Source organism: Anastrepha obliqua, chromosome 5 (assembly GCF_027943255.1).
Source record: "Anastrepha obliqua isolate idAnaObli1 chromosome 5, idAnaObli1_1.0, whole genome shotgun sequence".
Lineage (NCBI taxonomy): Eukaryota > Metazoa > Arthropoda > Insecta > Diptera > Tephritidae > Anastrepha > Anastrepha obliqua.
This window is the reverse complement of record NC_072896.1, coordinates 100172484-100197109: the sequence shown is the minus strand read 5'-3', so window position 1 is coordinate 100197109 and position 24626 is coordinate 100172484. Positions and strand designations below refer to the sequence as shown.

At 37.1% G+C, this 24626-nt stretch overlaps 1 protein-coding gene across 1 annotated transcript in view; it reads right to left on the bottom strand.

Annotated features, from left to right (window-relative positions):
- LOC129249023 (putative neural-cadherin 2) overlaps positions 1-24626 on the bottom strand; it is a 124272-nt gene that overhangs the window by 43448 nt on the left and 56198 nt on the right. The window contains exons 4-5 of the mRNA XM_054888634.1: positions 22605-22769; positions 15459-15596 (exon numbers count right to left, since the gene is read on the bottom strand). Coding sequence (XP_054744609.1) covers positions 15459-15596; positions 22605-22769 — 303 coding nt within the window. The remainder of the gene's footprint in view (positions 1-15458; positions 15597-22604; positions 22770-24626) is intronic.

The window sequence follows — 24626 nt, the reverse complement described above, 5'->3', positions numbered from 1 at the left end:
ATATTCCTAGTCATTATTTGAATGTAAATAAAAAGAAATAAAAAATACCAACACCAAGAAAATCAATAGTGTTTTCTAGTATGACTATTTGGATTGTAATGGTTTTAGTGGAAAATAATGAATTTGTGACCAGTTGGCAACCCGAATTCCTACTTAGTTTCTTGACATGTTTCCGATCTGACTGCACTACGACCGCTATTCGACCTTCACTGCCATTTTGATCTGTTTTGTGCTGTATTCGCTGCGCCCCTTCTTTCAGCAACTTTGCCTTTAACATTTCGATGGTAGGCAACGAATCGCGAAGCTCGACCACTATAACGAAATTCCCTAATGACTTGGGTATACTTGTAGGAAGAATTAGAACAAGCAAATCATCGTTTATTGTTACGCCAATTTCGGAGACTTTATCAACAATTTCACAAAATTTCCTTGTGTGGTGTACCACTGTGTCACTCTCAGGCATACTCAAGTTGGTTAGGGATTTATACATTATACAAAGTAACTCTTCTTGTCGGACCACGCGGCTGGTGTACACTTTTCAATTTATTCCATGTTCCTTTTGAAGTCTCTGCATGTTTAATATTATATCCCTGTGACGATTTAACAGTCAAGATTATAAGTATCAACGCTTTTCCCCCTTTTTTTAAGCAGTTTTATTAAACCTTTTGGCTTATACAACTAATATTCTTCAAAATAGGACCCTTGAGCGTCAATACACCGCTGATAGCGGTCCTCCCACTGCAGGAAAAAAATTTTATACTCATCCGCCGGAATCGCGTTCAATTCGGCTGTCACAGTTTTTTGGATCGCCTCGATGGAGTCGAAACGCATCCCCTTCAGCTTTGTTTTCAGGCGCGGGAACAAGAAGCTAAATTTAACTCTTCACTGATCTCACGTAGACTAGCACGACGGTCAATGTTCAAAAATTCACGAACCCGGTTCACATCTTCGTATGTTTGCGCCGTCGAAGGCCTTCCTTGAACGACTTGTGCCACCGTTTTACCTGGGCGCTGGACAGAGATTGATCCCCGTAAGCCTCCTTGAGTAGCCCAATGGTTTCGCTACTCGTTTTGTTTAGCTTTACGCAAAATTTGATCGAGTAACGTTGCTCCAACGATCGCTCCATTTTCGCCATTGCAAAATCCTAACTCACTTTTAAAACAGCTTTCACGCGTGGAGCGATGTTGACTGCACCGCTGTTGCCAGCGAACTCGGACCGGTTTCTAGTGGAAGGGGAAGGTCCAACGATCATTGGCAGACGCTCCGCGCGGGAAGGCTCATTACTTTTCAATCAAACCCTGTTTCTGGTTTTGGTATCACTGCACGTAAGTTGCGATTTCTTCTTGTGTGTAAAAAACCACTTGAGCCTCTCCGGGGCCCATAAACTTTGTAGGACAAAAAACCAGCGTCATCGTTTTATTACACACTAAACGTAAATCTATACAAGTAAAAGGCACTGAAGCAAAAAAGAAATTAAGTAGGAGTTCGGGTTGCCAACTAGTTACAATTTCATTATTTTCCAATAGGTTTCCTTTTAATGAAACTTATTTTTGTGAGTACGAAGTATATATTTTAAAGTTTAAAAGTGTCATTCTTCATCATTTCTTTTTCAAAAACTGCGGACATAGGTGTTAGCAGGGATATAGGTCTGTAATGATTTGTGTCCTTCTTGTTTCATGTTTTAATAAATATAATAACTACTACATATTTTAAGTCAGCCGGGAAAACCCCAAATGATTAATTTGATTCTTAATTTGTTTTTTTTTTGACTGCTACAAATTTGCAGACTTAATGATAACAGAAAAGTTGCTCACTTTTGCCTTAACTTCCTATCTGAAGCTGCTCAAGTGAATATTTTGACCTCAATTTACAGCTTGCGCAATATTAGTTACAGAAGCGTGGCATCGTAATAAATACTGGACCAACTTTTGTTACAAAACGACTTTTTCATTTGTTTTTACCCAAATGTCACTTCAAATATTAGTTAAAATTATACATTTTAAAACAAATACCACTCTTTTTGCTTATTGCATTCTTTTTTCCATTTAAATCCGACAATTCTGACATAAAAGATTTCCCAGCGAGTATATCTCACGACAGCCGAATAGCAAAAAAGCAATAAAGTATTACTTCGCGCCCACTTTTCAATTATGCTGACGTACACTGACCCAGTTATTGGTTTGTAAAATGCAGCCAGGCTGGCGAGACAATGATATTTACAGTTAACAATGAGAATCGCAGACGAAACTAAAAATAAATTTGATGGAAGAAATCAAGAGTTGAATAGTGTACGTTTTCGTGCAACTACATCCAACTAAAACGTTTGTGACCCAAATTAAAAAGAAAATTTTATGAAAAAAAATTTTAATATTAGTGACTGCGATGGTATTAGTAGCAATGCAGACAATTGCAATAAAAATAATTGCAAATGGTTTAAAATTTCAATTTTAATTTTACTTTTGTCTATTTCGTATTTTATTAGCGTTTTGAGGGGAATTGTTTTATGGCACAACAATCAAATAAATGTCACAGTAGATACCAGAAATATTAAACACATTGATTTACATATTTATTCTATTGCACCAAACCAATTGATTTTAAGAGACTGGGTCACAGTAAAAAAGTATTTTTCTCAATTTTCGAAGTTACCCTCCGACGTCAAGATATGGGATTTCGAAGTTGGGGCTTTAGTAAAAAATTTTAGAATTAATGCGTGTGAATAACTAAAAAAGTAAAAACATGGCCATTATCCACGTGCTCCACCTGTTTCAATAGCATATCACATTTGTTTTGCTAAAAATGATGTGCTATTAGTGGTCAAAATCAGATCTTCGAAAAACTAAAATCCCTTTATTTTTTTAGTAGACGACAAAAGTATTAAATATTTTAGTTTAATGATTTAATATGCTAATTTAAGGAGATGATCTCTGTAGAAATTTCACAAAAAAAAAAAAACAAAAAGTCACTAAAATCTTAAAATTGCCATTGCCTAAGAGAAATTGCCAAGAACGAGAAAAATATGTGAATTGGAAATTTCGGTTCGGCCCTCTCAGTCCAATTCGTATTATGTAGACGAACTTATGTAAGGGAGAGAAGCTGAGCCATTCCCCCAAAAAATTGCTGTAAACGCCAATATGTGCATATTTTATTTGAGTCTCTTTCTAAAACACATTTTTTAAGTCGGTCGACTTATAATGTGAAAAGGCCTTTATGTATATTTGGAATAGCATTTTTCATGGAAAGAAATTCCCTGTAAACAGCCTGTGATAAAATACTCGTATAATATAAAATTAGCGCATCAACATTTTAACAATTTTTGAATTTGAGATTTTGGAATATTCATTATTTATATCTAAAATTATAGCTCGTTGTCTGAGGTTAGGTTAGGTTAGGTTGAAGCGGTTGTCCTGTGGGACACACTCTGGCACATAGCCTATTGTGATGCCGCGTGGGGAGCTTTCCCTAGTTCTCCTAAAACCAGTGTGTGCTTTTCAAAAATTTTAGAATATCTCCTATTTCTGCGGAACTGAGATCTTCCAATTCGTTAAAAAATTGGCTGCTTAGAATACCACATCTCCGTCTGGATAGAGCAGGACAATGGCACAGAAGGTGTAAGATTGTCTCTTCCTCTTCCTCATCAAGACAACCTCTACAGAAGTCATGTGCTTGCACGCCCATCCTTTGGACCTGCCTACCTATTAGACAATGTCCCGTTGTGACTGAAATCAGTATGCCAAGACTGTGTGTTTTGTACTGACTGTTTATTTTTGTTTAGCAAAGATTCTGTGCATTTAGCACTAAGAGTCGGCCACAGTTGATGGGCGATTTCGCAGGTGGCTTCATTACGCCATCTTTCGTTTGCTTTCCTTACAATTCCTTGAAGGATAGGTAGGTTACATCTTTGTAAGGGTATGCCTATGTCATTGTCTATGTACTTATCGGTCAACTTGGTGCCGAGTCTCGCTAGTTCATCGGCTCTACGGTTACCCTTAATGTCGCGATGGCCAGGAACAGATATTATCCTTAGGCGAAACGACTCAGCCATCTCGTTAAGAGATGTATGGCATTTACCTTGGAGGTTGTCGACTGTTTTGTGAGGGATTTTATCGCCGCCTGGCTGTCAGTGAAAATGTAGATGTCATTTCCGGATATCGCATCACATTGTACCAGTGTCGCGGCTTTCGTTATTGCCATCAGTTCGGCCTGAAAGACTCTATAGTAGTCGGGGAGCCGAAAACTGAAGGAGATCCCCAGATGCTCCGAATATACACCTCCGCCCACCCTGCCCTCGAGCTTTGAGCCATCTGTGTATACATGGATAGACTCGCGCTGTCTTACATCGTCCCGTTCCCACTCTTCCCTTGAGGGTAGGAGGGTCGTGAGCGATGTAATGGCAAGTGTGGGCGGGAGTGCATAGTCCACCAATCCGGGAATCTCCGAAGTGCCAGCCAGGATTTTGCCGTGACCGTACCTCTTATTTGACCTCTTACTTAGAGTGTTCAGTCTTATTGCCATGCTGCGCGCGATATATTTTGCCTGCAGATCTACCGGCAGGAAGTTTAATGTCGAATATAATGCTTTCGATGGTGGCTTGACTTGGGTTGACATCGCGCCAGTTATGAGAATAGATGCTAGTCTCTGAACCTTGTCAAGTTTTTTGATGTTCACCCCCTCCTCAAGGGCATTCCACCATATTACAATACCATAGTAGAGAATAGGCCTAACTACTGCTGTGTACAGCCAGTGTATCATTCTGGGTTCCAATCCCCATCTCTTTCCAATTAGCCTTCCGCAGGAGTACAACGCCATCATAGATTTGCGTACTCTATCTGCGACTGTGAGCACCAATTTAGCTTCCTTTCCAGTACAAGTCCTAGATATTTCGCCTTTTCTGTTACTCTAAGTGGTTTCCCTCGTTGTCTAAGGAATGCCATATAAATTCAATTTAAAAATTTCATACAAAAATTAGAAAAATTCCATCAACTTTCCCCCCAACTCCACGGTTTTTATTCAGAATTTCTAGAAAGATATTTCGTATGCAGTTTTACAGCTTATTAAATTTTAGTGCAACTTTGAGTTCGTTGTTTTTTTTTTAATTTTTTTCAAATAAGGAATAAAAAAAGAAAATTTTTCTGACGCGTGCAGCCCAAAGTTGAGGCTTTAAGACATTTTAAGGACATTTAAAAACAAAAAACATAAATTAATACACTTCATGACATGTACAACAAAGTACTTATTTCGAAACTTTTCCACTGCAGAAGACTACAAGAAATTATTACTTTTTTCGCCATTACAAACGCTAAATGGTTAGAGTTATATAGAGAGTTATATAAAGAGTTATATATTCAGAAATGCGCGGAAAAAATATAAGAAAATATATTGCCACCCTTTCATTTTAATTAGTTAGAAAAATAATCAATAAAAGCTTTCTGCAGCTGTTTTCACGCAATGATTTCCTCAAAGTCACTGGAAGGGAGTTCCAACAGCGTTAACTGAAAAACGGCTTAGAAGTGCATAAGTAAATGATTTTTGAAAGAAATCTATTTATGGAACGAAACATTTTTGAGAGCAAACGTTTTTTATACAGATTTTTATTAATATTCAGATTTGTCCTATAATAAAACTGTGCAGCATCCAAAAAAGTTCTGGGCTGTAGCAATAACACAAGAGAAGAACCTGCTAAATATTTGACCACCAAATATGAGCATTTTTTCAAGGTGTGTTGAAGTATTTCTGGTTTGGTCTCAAGTTGATCTAAGTTTTTTTAAAAACCTCTTACGAAACAATTTAACTAACATTGCCTCTAAGAGCGTGCAATTAATTTATATGGCGCATAGTTTTGTGATACACTTAGCTTATTTCTTACCAGTGCGGATGACTTTAACACTTATTTTTAAAAAATCTGAAAAATAAGAAATTTTTGGGGTCGTCAAAGTGTTAAAATGTTCCAAAAATATCATTTCGTTGAAAATTTCAGTAGGGGTCTTCTCAGAAAAAAACTGTGCGCACTAACCGATAATCGTGTGAACGGTCTCTTCGAACCCCTTTACTACCTGTGCTCAATTCAGCGAGTGCTGGGGGAAAAACTCTTACTCGTGAAGTCTTCAGGTATTTTTGCATACTAGAATTACATATGATTTCTAAGCAAAGATGGATCACACTGAGTTGTTTATGAACCAATCGAAAATCTATCGTAAGTTGTCGTTGGTTAACTGGCATCGTGAATCTTCATAACCCATAGTGGCCCCACGCTTCAACTTGGAGCTCTAAGAATTGAGGATTGGCGAGGTACAGGATAGAAATCGGCATAATAACTACGTTTGTGTACAGAATGGAAATTTGCTACAGCACTTTAGTACAATAATTTTTTTTATGAAAACATAGTTCATTCTCCTAAAAAACCATAAGGAATTTTACGAAACTTGAACTCTAGGAAATCTAAAAATTAATGTAGCCGAGTTTCATCAAAACTTCAAATATTTTCATATGAATTTTTTAAATTGTAAAAAAGAAAATCCAATTCTCAGTATACAGTTTTCTAGCCCATTAAATTTTGATATAAGAAAGTGCAAGCTTTAAGTAGCTTACAAATCGTGTTGATTGTTGACAATTTATTTGTAGACGGTGTTGGATTTTTTTCTTCCACATAAAAAATATCGAGCACTCGGTGTGTGGGGAATATTTACAAGATTTTCAACGAAAAAAAATTGTCAAAAATCAACGCAATTTTTCAGCAAATTGAAACTTCCACTTCTTCACTCAAATTCAATGAACTATTAGGTGCCCAACTAAGTTCTCGCTCTTTTTTTTGATGCAAATACAACTTTATTCTGAAAAAATGGTTACAAGTGAATCGTTGAAAGTATTGCCCATTGCTGGCTACTACTTTTCCCATCTTTCTGGTAGATCTCGAGCCCAGTGATGGTTCCGCTTGGTTTTAATAATTCATAATAAATAACACCAACTTGGTCCCACCAAATACATAGCATAACCTTCGCAGCGTGAATATTCGGCCGAGGCGACGACCTAGAAGCATGACCGAGCAGTCCCTATGACTTTCTTTTCATTGGATTGCTGTAATGAATCCATTTTATATCAACCGTCACGATGCGATGAAGAAAACCCTTCCTTTTTTTACCGTTGGAACAGTTGTTCACAGGCGAAAAAACGACATTCAACATCCCTTGGTTATAACTCATAAGGAACCCAAGTCCCATGTTTCTGAATCATTCCCAAAGCATGCAATCGCTTGGAAATGGATTGGTGGGTAACTTTTAATACTGAAGCATGCTCTTCTTGCGTTTGACATGGATCCTCATTGAACAATTCCTCCAATTCAGCGTCTTCGAAGGTTTTTGGCCTTCATTCACGCGGACGGTCGTCAACATTAAAATCACAGTCGTTGAAGCGACGAAGTCAATCTCTTCACGATGTTTCACTTAAAGCAGCATCTTCATAAATTTTTTGTAGCTCTCGATGCGCTACAGCTGCCATTTTTTCGAATGAAAGAGGAAAATCAACACTTCCCGCAAATGACGATTATTCGGCACAAAATCCGACATTTTCACAAAACCAAAATAAAATCACTAATGTGTCGAAGCAGTTTGTTTACCATATGACGAAGCTTGGTTTATAACGATTAAGTTATGTTAGAATCGACTAGCACACACTGCTGGTGGCATCTATTGACAAACAGCGGAAACTTAGTGGCGCACCTATATAAAATTGCATCCAGACGTTTTTCAGAAAATTCAGATTAAGTGGAAATTGTGTTGGAAATTCGTTGTACGATATGATTTTAAGGCCATCGCAGGCATAGCTTAGGTATTTGTTGCAACTAGGTTTTAACTAGAAGTACAACTTTGTCAATGATAACACAAAATATAATAATTTTAAATTTTACTTTAAATTAAATGTATTTTTAAATTTTGAAAGTTGGACTTGTATGGGCTTTCAGAAGAATAAATTATATTTTCATAAACAAAGTATCAAAATTAAATAAGGAACAAATAAATTGCCTATATTTATTAATAAGTCCTACTGTTATAGTTATTTAAGGCAGATATGAGGTTTGCTATCTCTGCGCACAATAAGTTGTTGTTGCTCAATGAAAGCTTTAAAAAAGACCAGAAGACAAGGAAGTGTTACGTGATCCGATCAAATGGGCGATGGTTGATGAATGTCGTTCAACACTTTTGTAACTGCACCAATACGAGTCATAGGAGTGGATTTCACAGTTTATTTACCTCGATTAATTCAGTTGTCCGTTGCGCCACACACATTTCAAATATCTTAGAAGAATCTTATCCATACCATTACGATTATAAAGTTAAACTCAGAAAGTGCCGAGGCAACAGTTAATTTTTTGGCGATGGGCATGAAAATTTACAACTTTTCACGCGGTAGGAAAAAAAATAAAATTTTCATTATCTGAGTAAGACGGCTTAGAAAGCTTGGTCAGACGAATTTAGTAAATTTAATAAGCCACTGGAAGCCCCTATGTTTAGTACTTTATTTTATATGGAAGATGCACTTTGCTACCGCATCCTCCTGATTTAAATTAAACTGAAACTCTTTGGAAGCCTGTTACCTAAATACAAACATAATGTGTGTGTCTTCTTCATTATGAGCGTCCAATACCAATATCGAGCGCTCGATTTCGCGCACGGCGCACGAGACTCTGGACGGGGAATCCCCGTGTTGTTTAGTTTATTTATTTTTTTTTTTGCGTCGAACTGCAACTAACTGAACTGAGCAAAAGGAATATATCAATAATTAATTATCAAAATAATCGGTATAGAGGAAGCAAAAATACACAAAGCAGAAGCTTAAGCCCCGACTTTGTAAATTTGAGCGCAGCAGTTTTGAAGGCAATAAAGTATTCAAGTAAGAGCAGAAATATTTATTTTCAGCGAATTTAGGATATACAAAGTTTTATTCAAGTACATGATGAACTCAAGTGTGCATGTGTCTGTGAGTAGCTGAATTCATATTTATAAATACTACTCATACGCCCCCATGTATGTTATGTAATTAAACGCCAATAAATTTAAATTTGTATGTACGGGTGATCGAAAATAGCATGGCACTTGACGAGTTTCTGGTTCATTCTAAACTGATTGCCTGTACTGCAGTTGTGTTGGCAACTAAATGGTAAAAAACTTTGGAATTTTCTAATAATAAAATACCGCTTGTCACCATCATGTTTCGCGGAAGTCACCATCAACAACCATGCGTTATTTTCAACTGCATGTGCGAGCTGTGACTGCAATGCGTACCCGAAAAAAAAACATATGAACAATTGGATGCAAACATATGTATATGCACAAGTATATGTGTTACCAAATTTCATTGTTGGCATTTGTCAACACGCCCACAAACAAGCAAACGCAGACACAGGCGGTTGCATACATAAGAATACACAGGATCGAGTACTTCGCTTGTAATACGATATGTTCTGCCAGCATGACAAACTTTTAATTTACCAATATGTGAATGTGTATGTGTGCGTGCTACTTTTCATTTATTCACATGTATGCCTTCTATTGTACGTTTTTTGGCTTGCTTTGTACATTAGGGTGGTCGGATTTTTCGGGTGTCTCTCAAAGTGGTATATGACAAATATAATTTTTATTGCAAATAAGTTGGATAAGTTCGTGCGGTTTTACAACAGATGGCGTAACTTGATTATTATTCCATCGATCCACATTTCCAAACATTCATTGGAGAGCTACTGTCGTAAGGCACAAACGTCAGTATAAGTTTTTTATTTGAAGCGTAAACAACAATATTTTTACCACACTTGAAAATGTCGAATTTCGTGCCAAATAATGTGTTTTTGCGGGGAATTCTTCTTCATTATTTTAATATGAAGAAAAAAGCAGCCGAAAGTCATCGTATCTTGGTGGAAGTTTATGGTGAGCATGCTCTAGCTGAGCGAACGTGCCAGAAGTGGTTTGCACGCTTTAAAAGTGGTAATTTTGGCCGCGCCGCCAAAGTTCATGGATACCGAATTGGAGGAATTGCTCGATCAAGATCCGGCTCAAACGCAAGAAGAGGTTGCAAAAACTTTGGGAGTTGATCAATCAACCATTTCCAAACGTTTAAAAGCCATGGGAATGATCCGAAATTCAAATTTCGAAAAAAAACCGCACGAACTTATTCATAGACCTATTATTTATTATTATTGTCTATGCTATTAATTAAAAATCAAAAAAGTCTACTTAGTCATGCCATAAATTCTGCCATAAATTCTGCGACAAATTTTAGCCGTGGGCAAAAGTGCAAGTGAGATTTACGAATTGCTGAAAAAACTTAATAATGCAAGAATTTTTGTTTACCGCACGAACAATCGTTTTTTCCAAACGTCTGAAGTGACAGAGAAAAAGAGAAGTGGTCGACCTCGCGTTGTCCGAACTAGTGGACTACAGCTTGTGATCAGAATAGGAGAACATGGCCTGGCGAAGACCTCACACAAATTTGGAGAGCCTCAAACAATCTTTGGTTCGAGCAGCGACGTCAATACCCATGGAAACCGTACGGTTCTGCAAAAGCTGAAAAGCCTAATCGTTTGAAGGGATGTATAAAAGCAAATGGTGATTTTTTTTAATATTTCCGTGATTAAATAAAACTAAATTCATTACAATTTCATACGCCGACTTTACTTGTAACAGCCCATGAGACAATAGTTTTACAATCGGAGCAGCGGATTGCCCACCAAGATCACCTTTTGACTTTTATTTGTGGGAGTATGTATGTAAAGTCTAAATGCTTTGTGGATAAAGCAGCCTCGATTGAGGTATTGGAAGTCAACATTACTAAAGTTATCCGACTAAGGGACCGGCCGAAATCTTCCAGGGAGTCACTCGAAATTGGTGTTTACGTATGGCCGAATTACGGCGCAGTTATGGCCAAAATTTGAAATTGAATATTTTTGAAAAATAAATGTCATACTCGTAAATGATTCTACGCAGAAGTAATAAATATTGCTCAATCAATTTGAATTTTCGTTGTTTTATTTCAATTTAAAATCCGAAACCTCCTAAATTGATCAGCCTTTGTATGGTAAGTAGGTATATCAATCTTTTGAAAATTTTGTCTTTTGAAACTTTAAATGCAAGCAACATTACTCCTTAAAACCTATAGTTTGCTGTGCATATGCAATTTTTCCTGGACAACAAAGAATTAAATTTTTGTCGTACGGTGTTATATGTAAAGAAGACAAAAATACTCGTATCAGGTCAGTCCATAAGTTCATGCGTTTTTTAAAGGTGGTTTTAAAATTAATAAAAAAGTTGTTTAAAGTATTTATTAATCAATAATATATTTTCCTTCCCTATTAACAATGTCTTCCCAACGTTTAGGCAAATTTTTAATTCCCTGCTGAAAAAATTGTTTGCCCTTGGAGCCAAAATACGCGTCGATATCCCTTTTTATTGCTTCTTTTGAGGAGTAGTTCTTGTTACTCATATGAGATTGAAGTCCACGAAAAAGATGATAATCACAAGGTGCAATATCCGGAGAGTATGGTGGATGCGGCATTGGCTCCCATCCGAGCTCGTTCAGCTTGCCTAATGTTTGCCTTGCGGTATGAAGTCTTGCGTTGTCGTGGTGAAACAAAACTTTACGTCTATTCACTAAAGACGGTCGATTTTTGTTGAGCTGTGATACTTGTTCTGCTGGCTCAAGATAAGTGGTTTAAATGAATAAATAAATATCGCCGTAGCCGAATGGTTGGTACGTGAGTTCGTGTGCCTGGGTTCGAAACTTCGTGCATAAAACACCAAATGATGGGAAAAGCTTTTTCTAATAGCTGTTGGCCCTCGGCAGGAAATTACAAACGTCCGAGTGTGTTTTTGCTTTGAAAAAGCTTGTCACAGAAAATACCATCTGATGCTTGAAGGCGGCATAAAATGCAGACAGAAGACACACACCACAAATGGGAAGAGAAGCTCGGCCAAAAATGCAATAAAGGGTGTTAGTGTCAATATTCATGTTGACATTTTCGGTATCGTGTTCTTCGATTTAAGCCATACCAACAATTATTCTGGCTAGAAAATATTCACAATCATAAATTCGCAGGACTGGTTACTAAGAATCTAAGTGGATCTGAGAGAAAAAAATTTACTTTATAATAAATTAAAAATACCTTCTCTTTTTAATAATACTTTAATTTTTCTTGCACCTCATATTTCATATCCACTACATTGAACATTCTGGCTGAATGTTATTTAACCACAAACTTTCTCGTTTACGTTTGCCGTTTTGCAATATTTCATGGAAAAATCGAGACATTCAGGTATTTATTTTCACAATATTAAAAACAAACACCTCTAATGTACATATATTTATATTTATTTAGTTATTTTTTGTTAGTGTTTGTTCAAATGTAATTTGTGTCGCTAACAGTTGCAAAACTTTTGTGATTTCACTTTCAAGTTTGTCAATCGAGTTGAAAATTTTTCTTTTGGAAAATTGCTGACGAAAATCATTGCAAATTTGACACACAGAAGCGAAGTCATAGAAAAAGCGTTTAATTAGTAATTTTATTCAACACTTGGCGCTATATTTGCCCACCGGTATTAGTTTTGGGGTTTTCTCTACAAGACGTGAGCCCACCGCTGAGTATTTTCCAATTAATTATGGGACACCGTGCGGCTATTCAAGGCCACGTGTAAAATAGTTGGTTATGCGTATGCAGGTTGATGGTGTTGTGCCATGGCATACCAGAAAGTATGTGAATCGGACCGACGCGAAACCAAAGGTGTTTGTGTAAATGACTTCACACCAAAACTTCGCCAAATTCTATCGATCTCGGTGCTCCCATTGTGTTGCATTAATGCGATAGAGTTTCTGAAAGCGTAAAAAATGAGGCGTTTCTTAAACCCAGTACATATATATTTTACGAGATACCCGGATATTTTATATTTTCACGCACCTAAGACGAAAAAATTTTTAACAAAAGAGGGTGCAACTACTAAGCTCGAAATTATATTATATCTATAATAAAATCAGCGGAGGATCTAAGCGAAATTTGTTTAAAACATCATTGATGTAGCAGTATTAGCTTCAAATATAATTTATCTGACACATAATTCCGAACATACATACTGAACATGGCAGAATGTTTATAAAAAATTTAGGTTTTGAGTTATGTATGGAACTATTATGTAATCTATGATAATTGCAACGCCTTTCTTGCGATCAGCTTCACGAGGGATGATTTTGTGTTAAATGCAGCCAGCGAAAACTCCATGCCCACAAAATAGGGACTAAACTAGTAAAGCAGTACTGGCAAGTTGGCTTTTGAAACAGCGAAATAATATTCACTTTAGCAGTCTCACAAGCTTCCGGTTCTCCAAGGTGAATGGCAAATCTCCGAGTCCATTTCTAATATATAAAATCTACTCCCAAAAATCATCTGTCATTTAGTGGTGTATAAAATTGTAGACCTCTCTGCTTGGTGGATAATATAAAGACGCATGCCATGAATTAACCAAGCCTAGGTTATCAGGAAGGTCACACAGAAAAGCGGTATATTGGTAAAATAGTACCATCGCAAGAACAAGAGGAAACTGCAATTGGGTGCGCAGGGAGCTAAAGCGAGCACGGGATATGCCAGTCGTCGACGCATTATTAGCGCAACAAAAAACCCGTAAAGTTGCGGTTTAAAAAGCTGTACAAGTCAGCAAAATCCGCTGTTTTAATGAGCTTTGTGACGGTGTGAATGTTGACTCCTAAGGAATGGGATATAAGGTTGTTATGAGAACCCTTAAAAATCCAAGAGGACCGCAACCAACGTGCCCAGCTTTATTACGAGAAGTGGTTTCCACATTATTCCCATATCAGGTGGAGTGAAACCCCCGACAGACATAACGGGTGATGGTGGCTGATATCCCAGGAGTCACTTCTTGTGTGCTTTCCATAGTAAAACGCATTACTGATAACAAAGCTCCGGGCTTAGATAGCTTCCCAAACATAGCTGTGAAAGCAGCAATTAAATCATCACCAGAGGTTTTTGCTAAATGGTACAACACATGTCTCAACGAAGGCGGATTTCCAAAAGTCTGGAAGAAACAGAGGTTGATACTGCTACTCTAATCGGGAAAGCCACCGGACCATCCATCATCATATCGTCCACTGTGTATGCTATATACACTCGGCAAAGCATCATACTAGAGCGCATCATACGTAACAGATGGCAAGAGTTTCTGGAGAAACCAACAGGGCGTTACCCAAATTAATATGGCTTTAGAAAAGGCCGTTCAACCGTGGACGTAATACTCGTACAAACTGTAATAGTATTTCTCGTCAAGCCACTAGCGGCAGAAAATAGAAAGGTGGCACGCAGAAATACTGCACTGTTGTTACCTCAGACATAAAAAATGTGTTTAACACCGCAAGCTGGCCACAGATTATGAGTGCACTGAGAGGTATCGCGGTGCCGACATATGTATCTACAAAAAATTATATCAATCTACTTTGAAAACAGGCTATACGATAAGGCAAAGATAAAGAAGAAACTGGTTGAATTTCAACCATTGAGTGAGTACTAGTAATAGAAATTCTGTTAAGAAAAAACTAGATAGCATTAGGTATTAAAATGATAAGCAATATTGTACAGGGCCCGCCATATAACTTTACGGAATTAAAAATTCTATAAAAAAGGAACTACTCAATATTTTTCCAAACTGTTTTTTTTTTTATTTTGAAGTACAATCCTTCCGGTTAATGATGGAATACAACTTCATTCATATGGCTGCCTCGGCTAGCCATGCACCATCCCATACGGTCGGTCAAATTTTTCAACACATTTTCGATTGTATGCGGCTGTATTTCAGCTATGACATCGCGTATGTTGGTCTTCAGTGCATCAATTGTTGCAGGTTTGTTGACATAACACTGGTCTTTGACGGCACCGTAAAGATAATAATCCAACGGCGTCAAATCGCAGCTCCGAGGCGGCCAAACGATATCAGAATTTCGGCTGATAGTGCGATCTTCGAAGACAGTGCGCAAAAGATTGATCGTAGCATTCGCTGTGTGGCAAGTAGCGCCATCTTTGAGCGTATACACAACCATTTTGGTTTAGCGGAAGAATAAAACTAATTTTCTACCAAATCAGATGACAGCTAAGTGTTACCATTCTTCAAATAATACCTAGTTGAAATCCGTAACGATAGATGGCGGGCCCTGTATTTGTACGGCCCACTTCAAGAATTTTCACCCAAGAGATATCCCCAATTTCTTATGAAGAATAATTTTCTTCTATTATTTACTATTTATTTACGTGAAATGAAAGGGAAACTCCAACAAATGAGACTTTCATTTTTAAATTTTGTGCTCATTGCACGCTTGCATTGCATATGCACTGGTATGCATGAGATTTTAGTAGCATATAAATATATTTACTTATATATTATGGATGTATTTTTGAAAACTTAATCGCATCCACTTACCTTTAGTACAAAAATATCGCCAGTTGTGCGATTAATATCGAATTTGCTATTTGCTGTGTTATCCGGATCGATGCCCTGACCGGTTAGAAAATATACAATACTCATCGGTCTATCTACGTCGCCGTCCGTAGCGGTAACCTGTGTGTAGGAGAGATGAAAGAAAAAAACAAAACAAACAAACATAATCGAAAGGTTAACAAACATAAATTACCTGTGCAAGCTCAGATGGGTTTTGTTTGGAAATGATGGCTAAAGTTCGCTGAGATTTTTATTAAATACCAGCGAGATTTATTGCAGCGATGCGTGCGTGAAGGCGCATGTAGTACACACACACACACGTTTATGTAAATATTTCATATATATTCAATAATTGCATTTTTTAAGCACATACAGATGTGTATGCGTACCCCCGCCGCATTGAAAAAATATTTAAAATTTCAATTTAATTGAAAAAATAAATAAAATTGTGCAGGGCAAAGGGTAGAAGGTGCACCCGAAATGTTGAGTTACTATGTAGGTAGAGGTACACAACTGTTTCCGCTTAAAAAACATTAAAGTTTTTACAGCGCCCATTTTCGTGCGCAGCAACAAAAATTTCGACAATTTTTCTTTATTATTCTTCATTAAAAGCGGGTATGTATTTGTTACTTGCTGATTTTTTTAAATTTTTTTCTCAACTTATTCGCACGAAAAAGCTGCGTTACGTGCAACATGCAACACACAACAATAATTTATTGTTAACTCCATTTCATTGCATATGCTGGGCAATTTATGGCGCCAACTGGTTCAGGCATGTGTGTGTGTGCCGTATGGTACATACAGTGGCTCAATAAAGAACTCGGACCCCCAAATGATATGGTTTTAAAACTAAAAAATATTGGTTTGGCAACTAAGTAATTGCGGATTATTTTCGGAAATTCAAAGACAATTTTTTCTTGGAACTAAATAACTATATTCTGTAATGTATTGCCCATTTTGATCAATGCCCTTTTGCCATCTTTCAAGCAACATCATAATCCCATGTTCATAAAACTTCTGGTTTTTATTAGCAAAAAACTGAATCAGGTACGATTTGACATCATCATCATTTTTGAAATTTTTACCATTCAAGGAGTTTTGTAAAGATCGAAACAAAAAGTAACCATATGGTGCAAGTTCAGGACCATATAGTGAATGTGGCAAAACATCCCAACCAAGCTCCAATAATTTTTGCCGAGTGTCCAAAGATGCGTGTGGCCTTCTATTGTCATGATGGAATACAATACCTTTTCGATTTGTTAATTCCGGCCGCTTTTCTTCAACTGCATTGTTTAATTTCATTAGTTTTTCACCATAGACATCAGAATTGATCGTTCGGTTGGGTGATAAGAGTTCAAAGTAGACAATTCCTTTGGAATCCCACCAAACTGATAACAAATCATTCTTTTGATGAATATCAGCTTTTGATGTTGTTTGAGCTGGTTCACCTTGCCTGCTCCATGATCTTTCCCACTTGATATTATTGTAAACAACCCATTTTTCATCGCCAGTTATCAGTCGTTTAAAAAATGGATCATTTTCATTATGTTTCTTTAGCAAATCGTAGCTGTTAATGCGTTGCGTTAAAAGCGTTTCTTTCAGTTCGTGAGCAACCCATGTATCGAGTTTTTGAACATAGCCAAGATCTTTTAAGTGATTTTCAATGCATGTATGTGATACATGAAGCTTCTCTGCAATCTCACGTGTTGTACTCGGACGTTCCGAATCGATTATTGCTTTGGGCTTTAGGGCGTCATCAACTTCAGCTGGACGACCAGAGCGTTTTTCATCCTTGAGTGAAAAATCACCAGAACGAAATTTGGCAAACCAATTTTGGCACTGTCGTTCTTTTAAGACTTCGTCACCATAAACAGCACATCACTTTTTATGAGCTTGCGATGCGGTTTTCCCTTTGCGGAAATAAAAGTTCAACTGAAAAGTAATGAGCCTTCTTTTTTTAAGCAGTTTTATTATACCTTTTGGCTTATACAACTAATATTCTTCAAAATAGGACCCTTGAGCGTCAATATACCGCTGGTAGCGGTCCTTCCACTGCAGGAAACATTTTTTAAACTCATCCGCCGGAATCGCGTTCAATTCGGCTATCACAGTTTTTTGGATCGCCCCGATGGAGTCGAAACGCCTCCCCTTCAGCTTTCTTTTCAGGCGCGGGAACAAGAAGGAGTCCGGAGGAGACAGGTCTGGGCTGTAGGGAGGGTGGGGAAGCACCGGCATCCCCATCTTGGCCAATGCAGAGGTGCAGAGGAAGGCGGTGTGCGCCGGCGGATTGTCGTGATGAAGGGTCCAATTGTTAACGAGGTCGGGCCGAACCCGGGCGACGTGGTTTTTCAGCCGAAGGAGCACTTCTTTATAAAATGCCGCGTTTACAGTGCTTTCTGGAGGTACAAACTGTTTAGCTTTACGCAAAATTTGATCGAGTAACGTTGCTCCAACGATAGCTGCATTTTCGCCACTGCAAAATCCTAACACACTTTTAAAACAGCTTTCACGCGCGGAGCGATGTTGACTGCACCGCTGTTGCCAGCGAACTGGGACCGGTTTCTAGTAGAAGGAGAAGGTCCAACGATCATTTTCCCTCACCAGCCGATTCGGTTGGTCCGCGCGGGAAGGCCCATTACTTTGCAATCAAACGCTGTATAATAAAATGCAAATCTAATGTGTTTATGTGTCACATTTATTTTCGTTTTTCAAGCATACTTTTCAAAACTACAAAAAACGTAAACAAAATTCAACTCATTCAAACATAAAAACTTAGCAAAATATATGACAAAAAGGAACTCGTCCATTTGTATAATATAAAGTAGAGTTAGGCAAATAATATTTAAGAAAAAACAATATAATTAATATTTAGTCGGCATGCCTTTATTTTATTCTCACAGCATTCAGCCTTCTTGGAATGAATTCTACCAGCTTCTTGCACGTTAAAGTATCTATTCCCCCCCCCCCCCCACTCTTCTTTAATAGCATTTTCTAGGACTTTTTTGTTTCTAATACTATGCTTCTTCAGTTGGTTTTCCACATTGAGCCCACAGATGTTCAATTACATTGATAACTGGAGATTGTAGAGGTGTTTCAAGTGCTTTAGGGCAGTTGTACTTAAGCCATAGATGGGCAACAAATGCCTCATGCTTGGGATCGTTGTCTTGATAGTACTGGAAATTGTACTTAATTCCCAACTTTTCAGCACTTTGGACCAAATTTTCTTTCATAATTGTAAGGAGTTGTTTGTGGTCAAAATTGCCTTTAATGAAGCACAATTTTCCATACACCCCTATACCATTACGGACCCACCCCCATGTTTAACTGTCGGACGTAAATTTTTTTGCAGCAACTCTTCATTAGGTCTTCTCCACACATATGATTGTCCATCTCACCTAACTATGCTAAACTTGCTTTCATCTGCAAATAAAACGTGATTCCAGCATTCGAAATCCTCATCCCCATGACGCTTTGTAAATTTTATTCTCCTGCGCCGATTAATCTCGTTGTTGAATAGTTTTTTTCGTGCAACTTTTCCATTATAATTATTATTTCGCAACACTTCACATATACCTTCGGGGTTGCAGTTAATATTAAGGTGTTGGGCGAGTTCTGTTGCGAGCTTACGAGCGCTCAAAATGGAATTTTTCTTAATTCGTTGTACAATCCAGCGTTCATCTGCATACGACAACGTTTTTGGGTGCCCCGATTTCTTTTTATTTTCCACGGATTTTGTCTCTTTGAAACGTTTTATCACGTCGTATACAGTCGAACAGGGTCTATTCACTATTTGTGCTATTTTCCGAACTATTTTACCCTTTTCATGATGACTAATAATTAAATTGCTGACTTGAATTGAGCTTTGTCCACGTTGTATACCCATGTTTATAATTTGGACTTTTATTCAACAAAGCACGACTGAAGTTTTACTTTAATTTATTACGTTTGGTTCTTTCTTTGCACTGGTTGGTTGGTTTAAGTGGTGATTCTTCCAGAATACAATTAACACTTCCGCACCATTTTATTGCCACATCCTCGTTACCAACTTGTTTAACGGTTATTTACAGCATAACTATATCCAGTCCTTGCCGGTCAGGAACCTTATCAGGTTGTTAACATCTAAACTAGACAGTTGTTCGAGAGTCTCGAACAGCGGTTTGCCCAGGGCTAACATTTTGTTTTTCCATAGAGCAGGGCATTCGGAGAGGAAACCGGTGATTGTTTCCTTTTTCTCCCGTTGTTTGCAACTGCGATAGTATGTGTTGTGAGGGATGCCCATTTTGGTATCCCCTTCTTGCCAGTTCATCTGCTTTTTCATTACCCTCAATGCTTCGATGTCTCCTGATTAGAATAACTTTATGGTTTTCGCTCAGTTTACAGATTTTTGTCACTGAATCAAGTGCCTGGATTGTAGCTTGGCTATCCAAAAGAATAGCGGTATTGCCCTTAAAAGAGCGATCTGCGATTAGTAACCTATAAGCATCCCCAATTGCCAGTACTTTCGCCCGAAAGACACTGCATACATTAGGGAGAGGCACGGATTTTTCAATTTCAAGTCTAGGAGAATATATACCAGCTCCAACACCACAATTTATTTTACTGCCATCTGTATAGACAGCAGTGCCGAAGTTGTTTAGTGAGAATCCCTTTCCTAGATGGAAAGAGAGTGGCACAATTTCTATTGAATGTTACCGTCGGAACAATGTAGTCAGTTCTCTTCGAGGCACTGTTCTACCGAGAGGAAAGTAAATCTGGGGTTCCTCGTTTTAAAGTGCCAACTAATCACAATAATGCCAGATGTCCGACTTCTTTTTTGACACCAATTTTGCGAATGCTTCATGATAATTTTTTTAAATCAAGAATGTAATGGATTTGTAAATTATTATTACTATTTTTAAAATCCAATTTGATTACCCAATGGAAAAATATAAAAATAAAAATATTTAACTTGCATTTCTTACAAAAATTTTGATATTGAAGCTGCATGCTATGCATGTCCGAGTTCTTTATTGAGCCACTGTACATACGTACAAATGCATGAATGTACATATTACGTTTGCCAAAGTGACTGCATTTATTTTGGTGTAGATAGAAAGGCACTTTCAAAGTTTTTTGTTTGTATTTAATTTTTTCGCGGCTTAAAAAAACAGCGGAATTCAAATCGTTTTTAATGCTACTTTCACACTTTTCACAATCGTGCGTCAATCGAATGTTTATATTTAAATTTTCTTTTTTAACCAAACTGTTATTTCTACTTTTTCAATCGCATGTTTATTTTCCTTTTCAACGTTGCGGATTTGCAATTGATTTTCAACACTTTTCGGCGCTTAAAATGGGCACATTTTTATAAAATCGCTACTGCTGCTGAAAAATCAAACGAAAATCGTTGCAGATGCTTTTGCATACACAAAAATACGTGGGTACTTAGGATTTAATGGCATATATGCGCACTTAAATGCTTTTCGCTATACTTATGCAGCTTAGCAGCTTTGTTGCTAAATGCCTATATGGCTGAACATTCAGTCACATACGAAACCAGGTGAGGTAAAAAGTGTTCAATGGTTTTTCGCTTTAGTTCGACGATGAAGTGACAGTTTCTCGTATGAAATTTTTTCCGTAGTTTTCCGTTTTTTTCCAAAGATGAAATCAATAAAGTTATAGTTTTTCTTACGAAAATTATCCCAATTGTCAGTTTCTGAATATAGAAATAATTGCTCACATCTCGATCCGGCTCGTTGATTTTCATGATTTTATCTACATTTTACAGATTTATTCGACCAGAGCAGAATCATCAGAATCATCGCTTTGCTATTGCCTTTCGTACTGCATTTGTTCACCCTGTTTTATATTGAACTATTGCATTCAATTTTTTCATTCTTACCTCTGTTTTGGCTTCATTTGGCTACACCAAATACTAAAACCCTTAAGCTTTTCTCGAAACCTCTAAACTCCATTGAAAAATGTTTTTTCTAATAGCGATCGCTCCTTGGCAGGCAATGCTAATCCTCCGAGTGTATTTCTGCCACAAAAAAGTTCCTTAGAAAAAACAATTGCCATTCGGCATCAAGACGCACACCACAAATAAGATGAGGAGCTCGACCAAACACCTAACAGAAGTGAATGCGCCCATTATTTATTTTATTATTTTTTAAATAAACAGAACACCTTTTGAGAAAATACTAATATTTTTAAGATTTAGTCAGAGTTGACGAACCTCAGAAACAGTTTTCTTGAAAAGCAAGCAGAAAATCAAAAATTCAATAAACAATTAAAATGTGACACAAAAGTTAACAACTTTGACTGAAATAAACAATGAAGAAATGAGCTGCAGTTGTGTTACTGCATTCACAGTTACCCAAGATTTTTATGTATAATAATATTTTTCGACTAGCTTTTACCACTACATCTATCTGCCCATCTTAGCAAGCAGAAGTTAGGTTGCACTTTTTATAAAATCATTTATGAAGGTACGTACAAGTATAGGGTTTTTCAGTAAGAGCGCTTCAACTTTTGAACTTTTTTGAATAAAACATAAACGGTTTGACTTTTTAACTAATTTTTTTTTTTATTATCGAGTTTGAACATATACTTATAAGTATGAAATTTGATTTCTTTTGCATGACCACCGCGTGCACGTTTTACGAAGTCCAGTCGTTGAACCCAATTTTTGACCACTCTTTTGCATAAATCGGCCGAAATTCCAGCAATTTCGCGTTCAATATTGGCTCTGAGCTAACAAATCGTCGAAGGCTTGTTACTGTAGACCAATGACTTCACATAACCCCAAAACGGGACGGCTTGTTAAATGGACCGTAAAATGGCCGTAATGCTCTTAAAGTAGCAGCAAAAGAACGATTATTTTCATAAAAAATTTGCACGATTTGCAATCGTTGCTCAAGTGAGTAGCGTTTCATGATGAAATGTATACTAATGAAGTTTACAAATGACAAGCTAAAACTAAAAAATATTGCGTCGTGCGCCCTCCCTATCGGAAAAAAGTTGAAGCGCACCTATTGAATAACCCCATATGTATATGTGGACCTCACGCACCATCATTTCCAAACCTTTTGTTCACTCTTTTCGATTTCTTTTCTGCATATGAAAGAAATATTTTGAATTTCGACAAACCTGCAGTATGCGCTTGGGAAGATTACGATCGTCCTCTTCGGTGATTTGTGTGCGATATGTTTGACGATCGAATGACGGTGGATTATCGTTAACATCACGTACGTTGATGACGACGGTGGTGTAGTTGGTTTTGCGATTGCGCGATGCTTCCAAACGTAACTCGTACTGAAAAAGAAAAAATTCAAGTTAATTTGAGTATAGTAAGAAAAGGAGGTTAAAAGAGTTAGATAAATTTCTCAATATCTTATAAAATAAAGCTACAAATTGCCTATACCACAGGGACTTATTAACAGTGCTGAGCTGATTTAATACTAATTTTATGGAAATCCAGGATCAATACTTAGTGTAAATTAAAAATTAAAATTCAAAAAAATTTTCATCAAAATTTCAAACTTTTTAACAGAATACGTAGAAAATTTTCAAGTACACATTTGTAAAGCCCATTTAATTTTGATGTAATAAAGTGCAAGTTCCATCTGGCTAAAAACTCGCATTTACTGTTAACAATTATTGTTTTTTTTTTATGCTTGCTTATATGGAAGCAAACACCCAGTGCTGCCAAAACAGAAAAAAAAAACAAAAAACCAATTTCAAAAATCAATGCGACGTTTTCTTATTCTTCCGCGGAAAATCCAAATAAAACAGGACGGATCACGATTGGCCCACCGTCTTGTCATTGGCGGTAAGTGTGTACATGTTTTTTTAATCAAATTTGAGGGCAATTGGGTTGATTTTCGAAAGAAATGAACTAATTCAAATAATTTTTAATATTAAGAAATTCTTGTGGCACACGCTTCATCATTTGTTCCAAAATACAATATTTTATTCGCGTGACTGTCAGAATTTAGACCTAAGCATACATAGTTGCTCTACGGCTTGATTGAAAATACTTAATGCCATACGGATAGACACAACCCTTCTTTGACTTTTTAATTTTTGAAGATTGTTTTTTCTAAGCAGAAATATTTCCTTGGATTCACTGATAGTTCTGTTAAGCTATAAGTTAACTTATGGCAAGAACTGAACAGGTAATTTTCAAAGCTACCTGACACAAATCTGGGCTCAAATCGTCACTGAAAAACTCATATTTCGGAATACGTTACGTGAACGTACGACATTTAGCAAGTTTCGGGTTTATGACATCCGTGATCGCATCATTGATGCTTTTACAAACTCTATGCTTTTTACAAACTGTCATTCGCTCATAAAACTGAATTTGTGTGCGTGCAAAAGTTGTGAAATTTTAAAGTTTGATGTTAATAAAAATTAAATTTATACACAGAAAAAATTTGAATCATTGTAAAATGAAATTATTCCAACTAAATACAGTGTTAGGCTGACTCCGAACGGTAAATGGGTTTTTACAAGTAGCTTTTTCATGGTAGAAATACAGTCGGAGGTTTGCCATTGCCCGCCGAGCGACGACCGCTATTAGAAAGAACTGTTTTTACCGTTTAGTATTTAATAAACAGGGATTCGAACTTGCACACTTCCGAACGGTAGTCACGCACCAACCCATTCGGCTGCGGTGGCTCTAAAGAAAACAGCCGTTTATGAGTGGCATGAACGCTTCAGAAGAGATCGTAAGTCCATCACGTCAATTACACAGGCCGACAAAATTTAACCAACATTCAGACCCAGAAACCAGACTATATATTTCCAAAGGTTTATGATGCGCTGAATCCAAATCTGGCCTCAGAATTGCTCTATCAGCTCTGGTTTTTGAGATATCCTAACCTAAAAGTGCAAAAAACACCGTTTTCTTTGTTGTTTCATGAAACATGAAAATTTCAAAATGCGATATCTCTGCGGAAAAAAATGATATTTGAGAAAGCAAAACGCCATTTGAAAGAAGAAGACTTGTATTTAAAGATGCCATCCTTTAATTCTACATAACCTCAAATATGGACAAAAACGCTGTTTTTGCACTTTTAGGTTAGGATATCTATCTATATTTGAATTCAGCGCATCATAATCCTTCGGGAATATATAGTCCGGTTTCTGGGTCTGAGATGCTGTCGG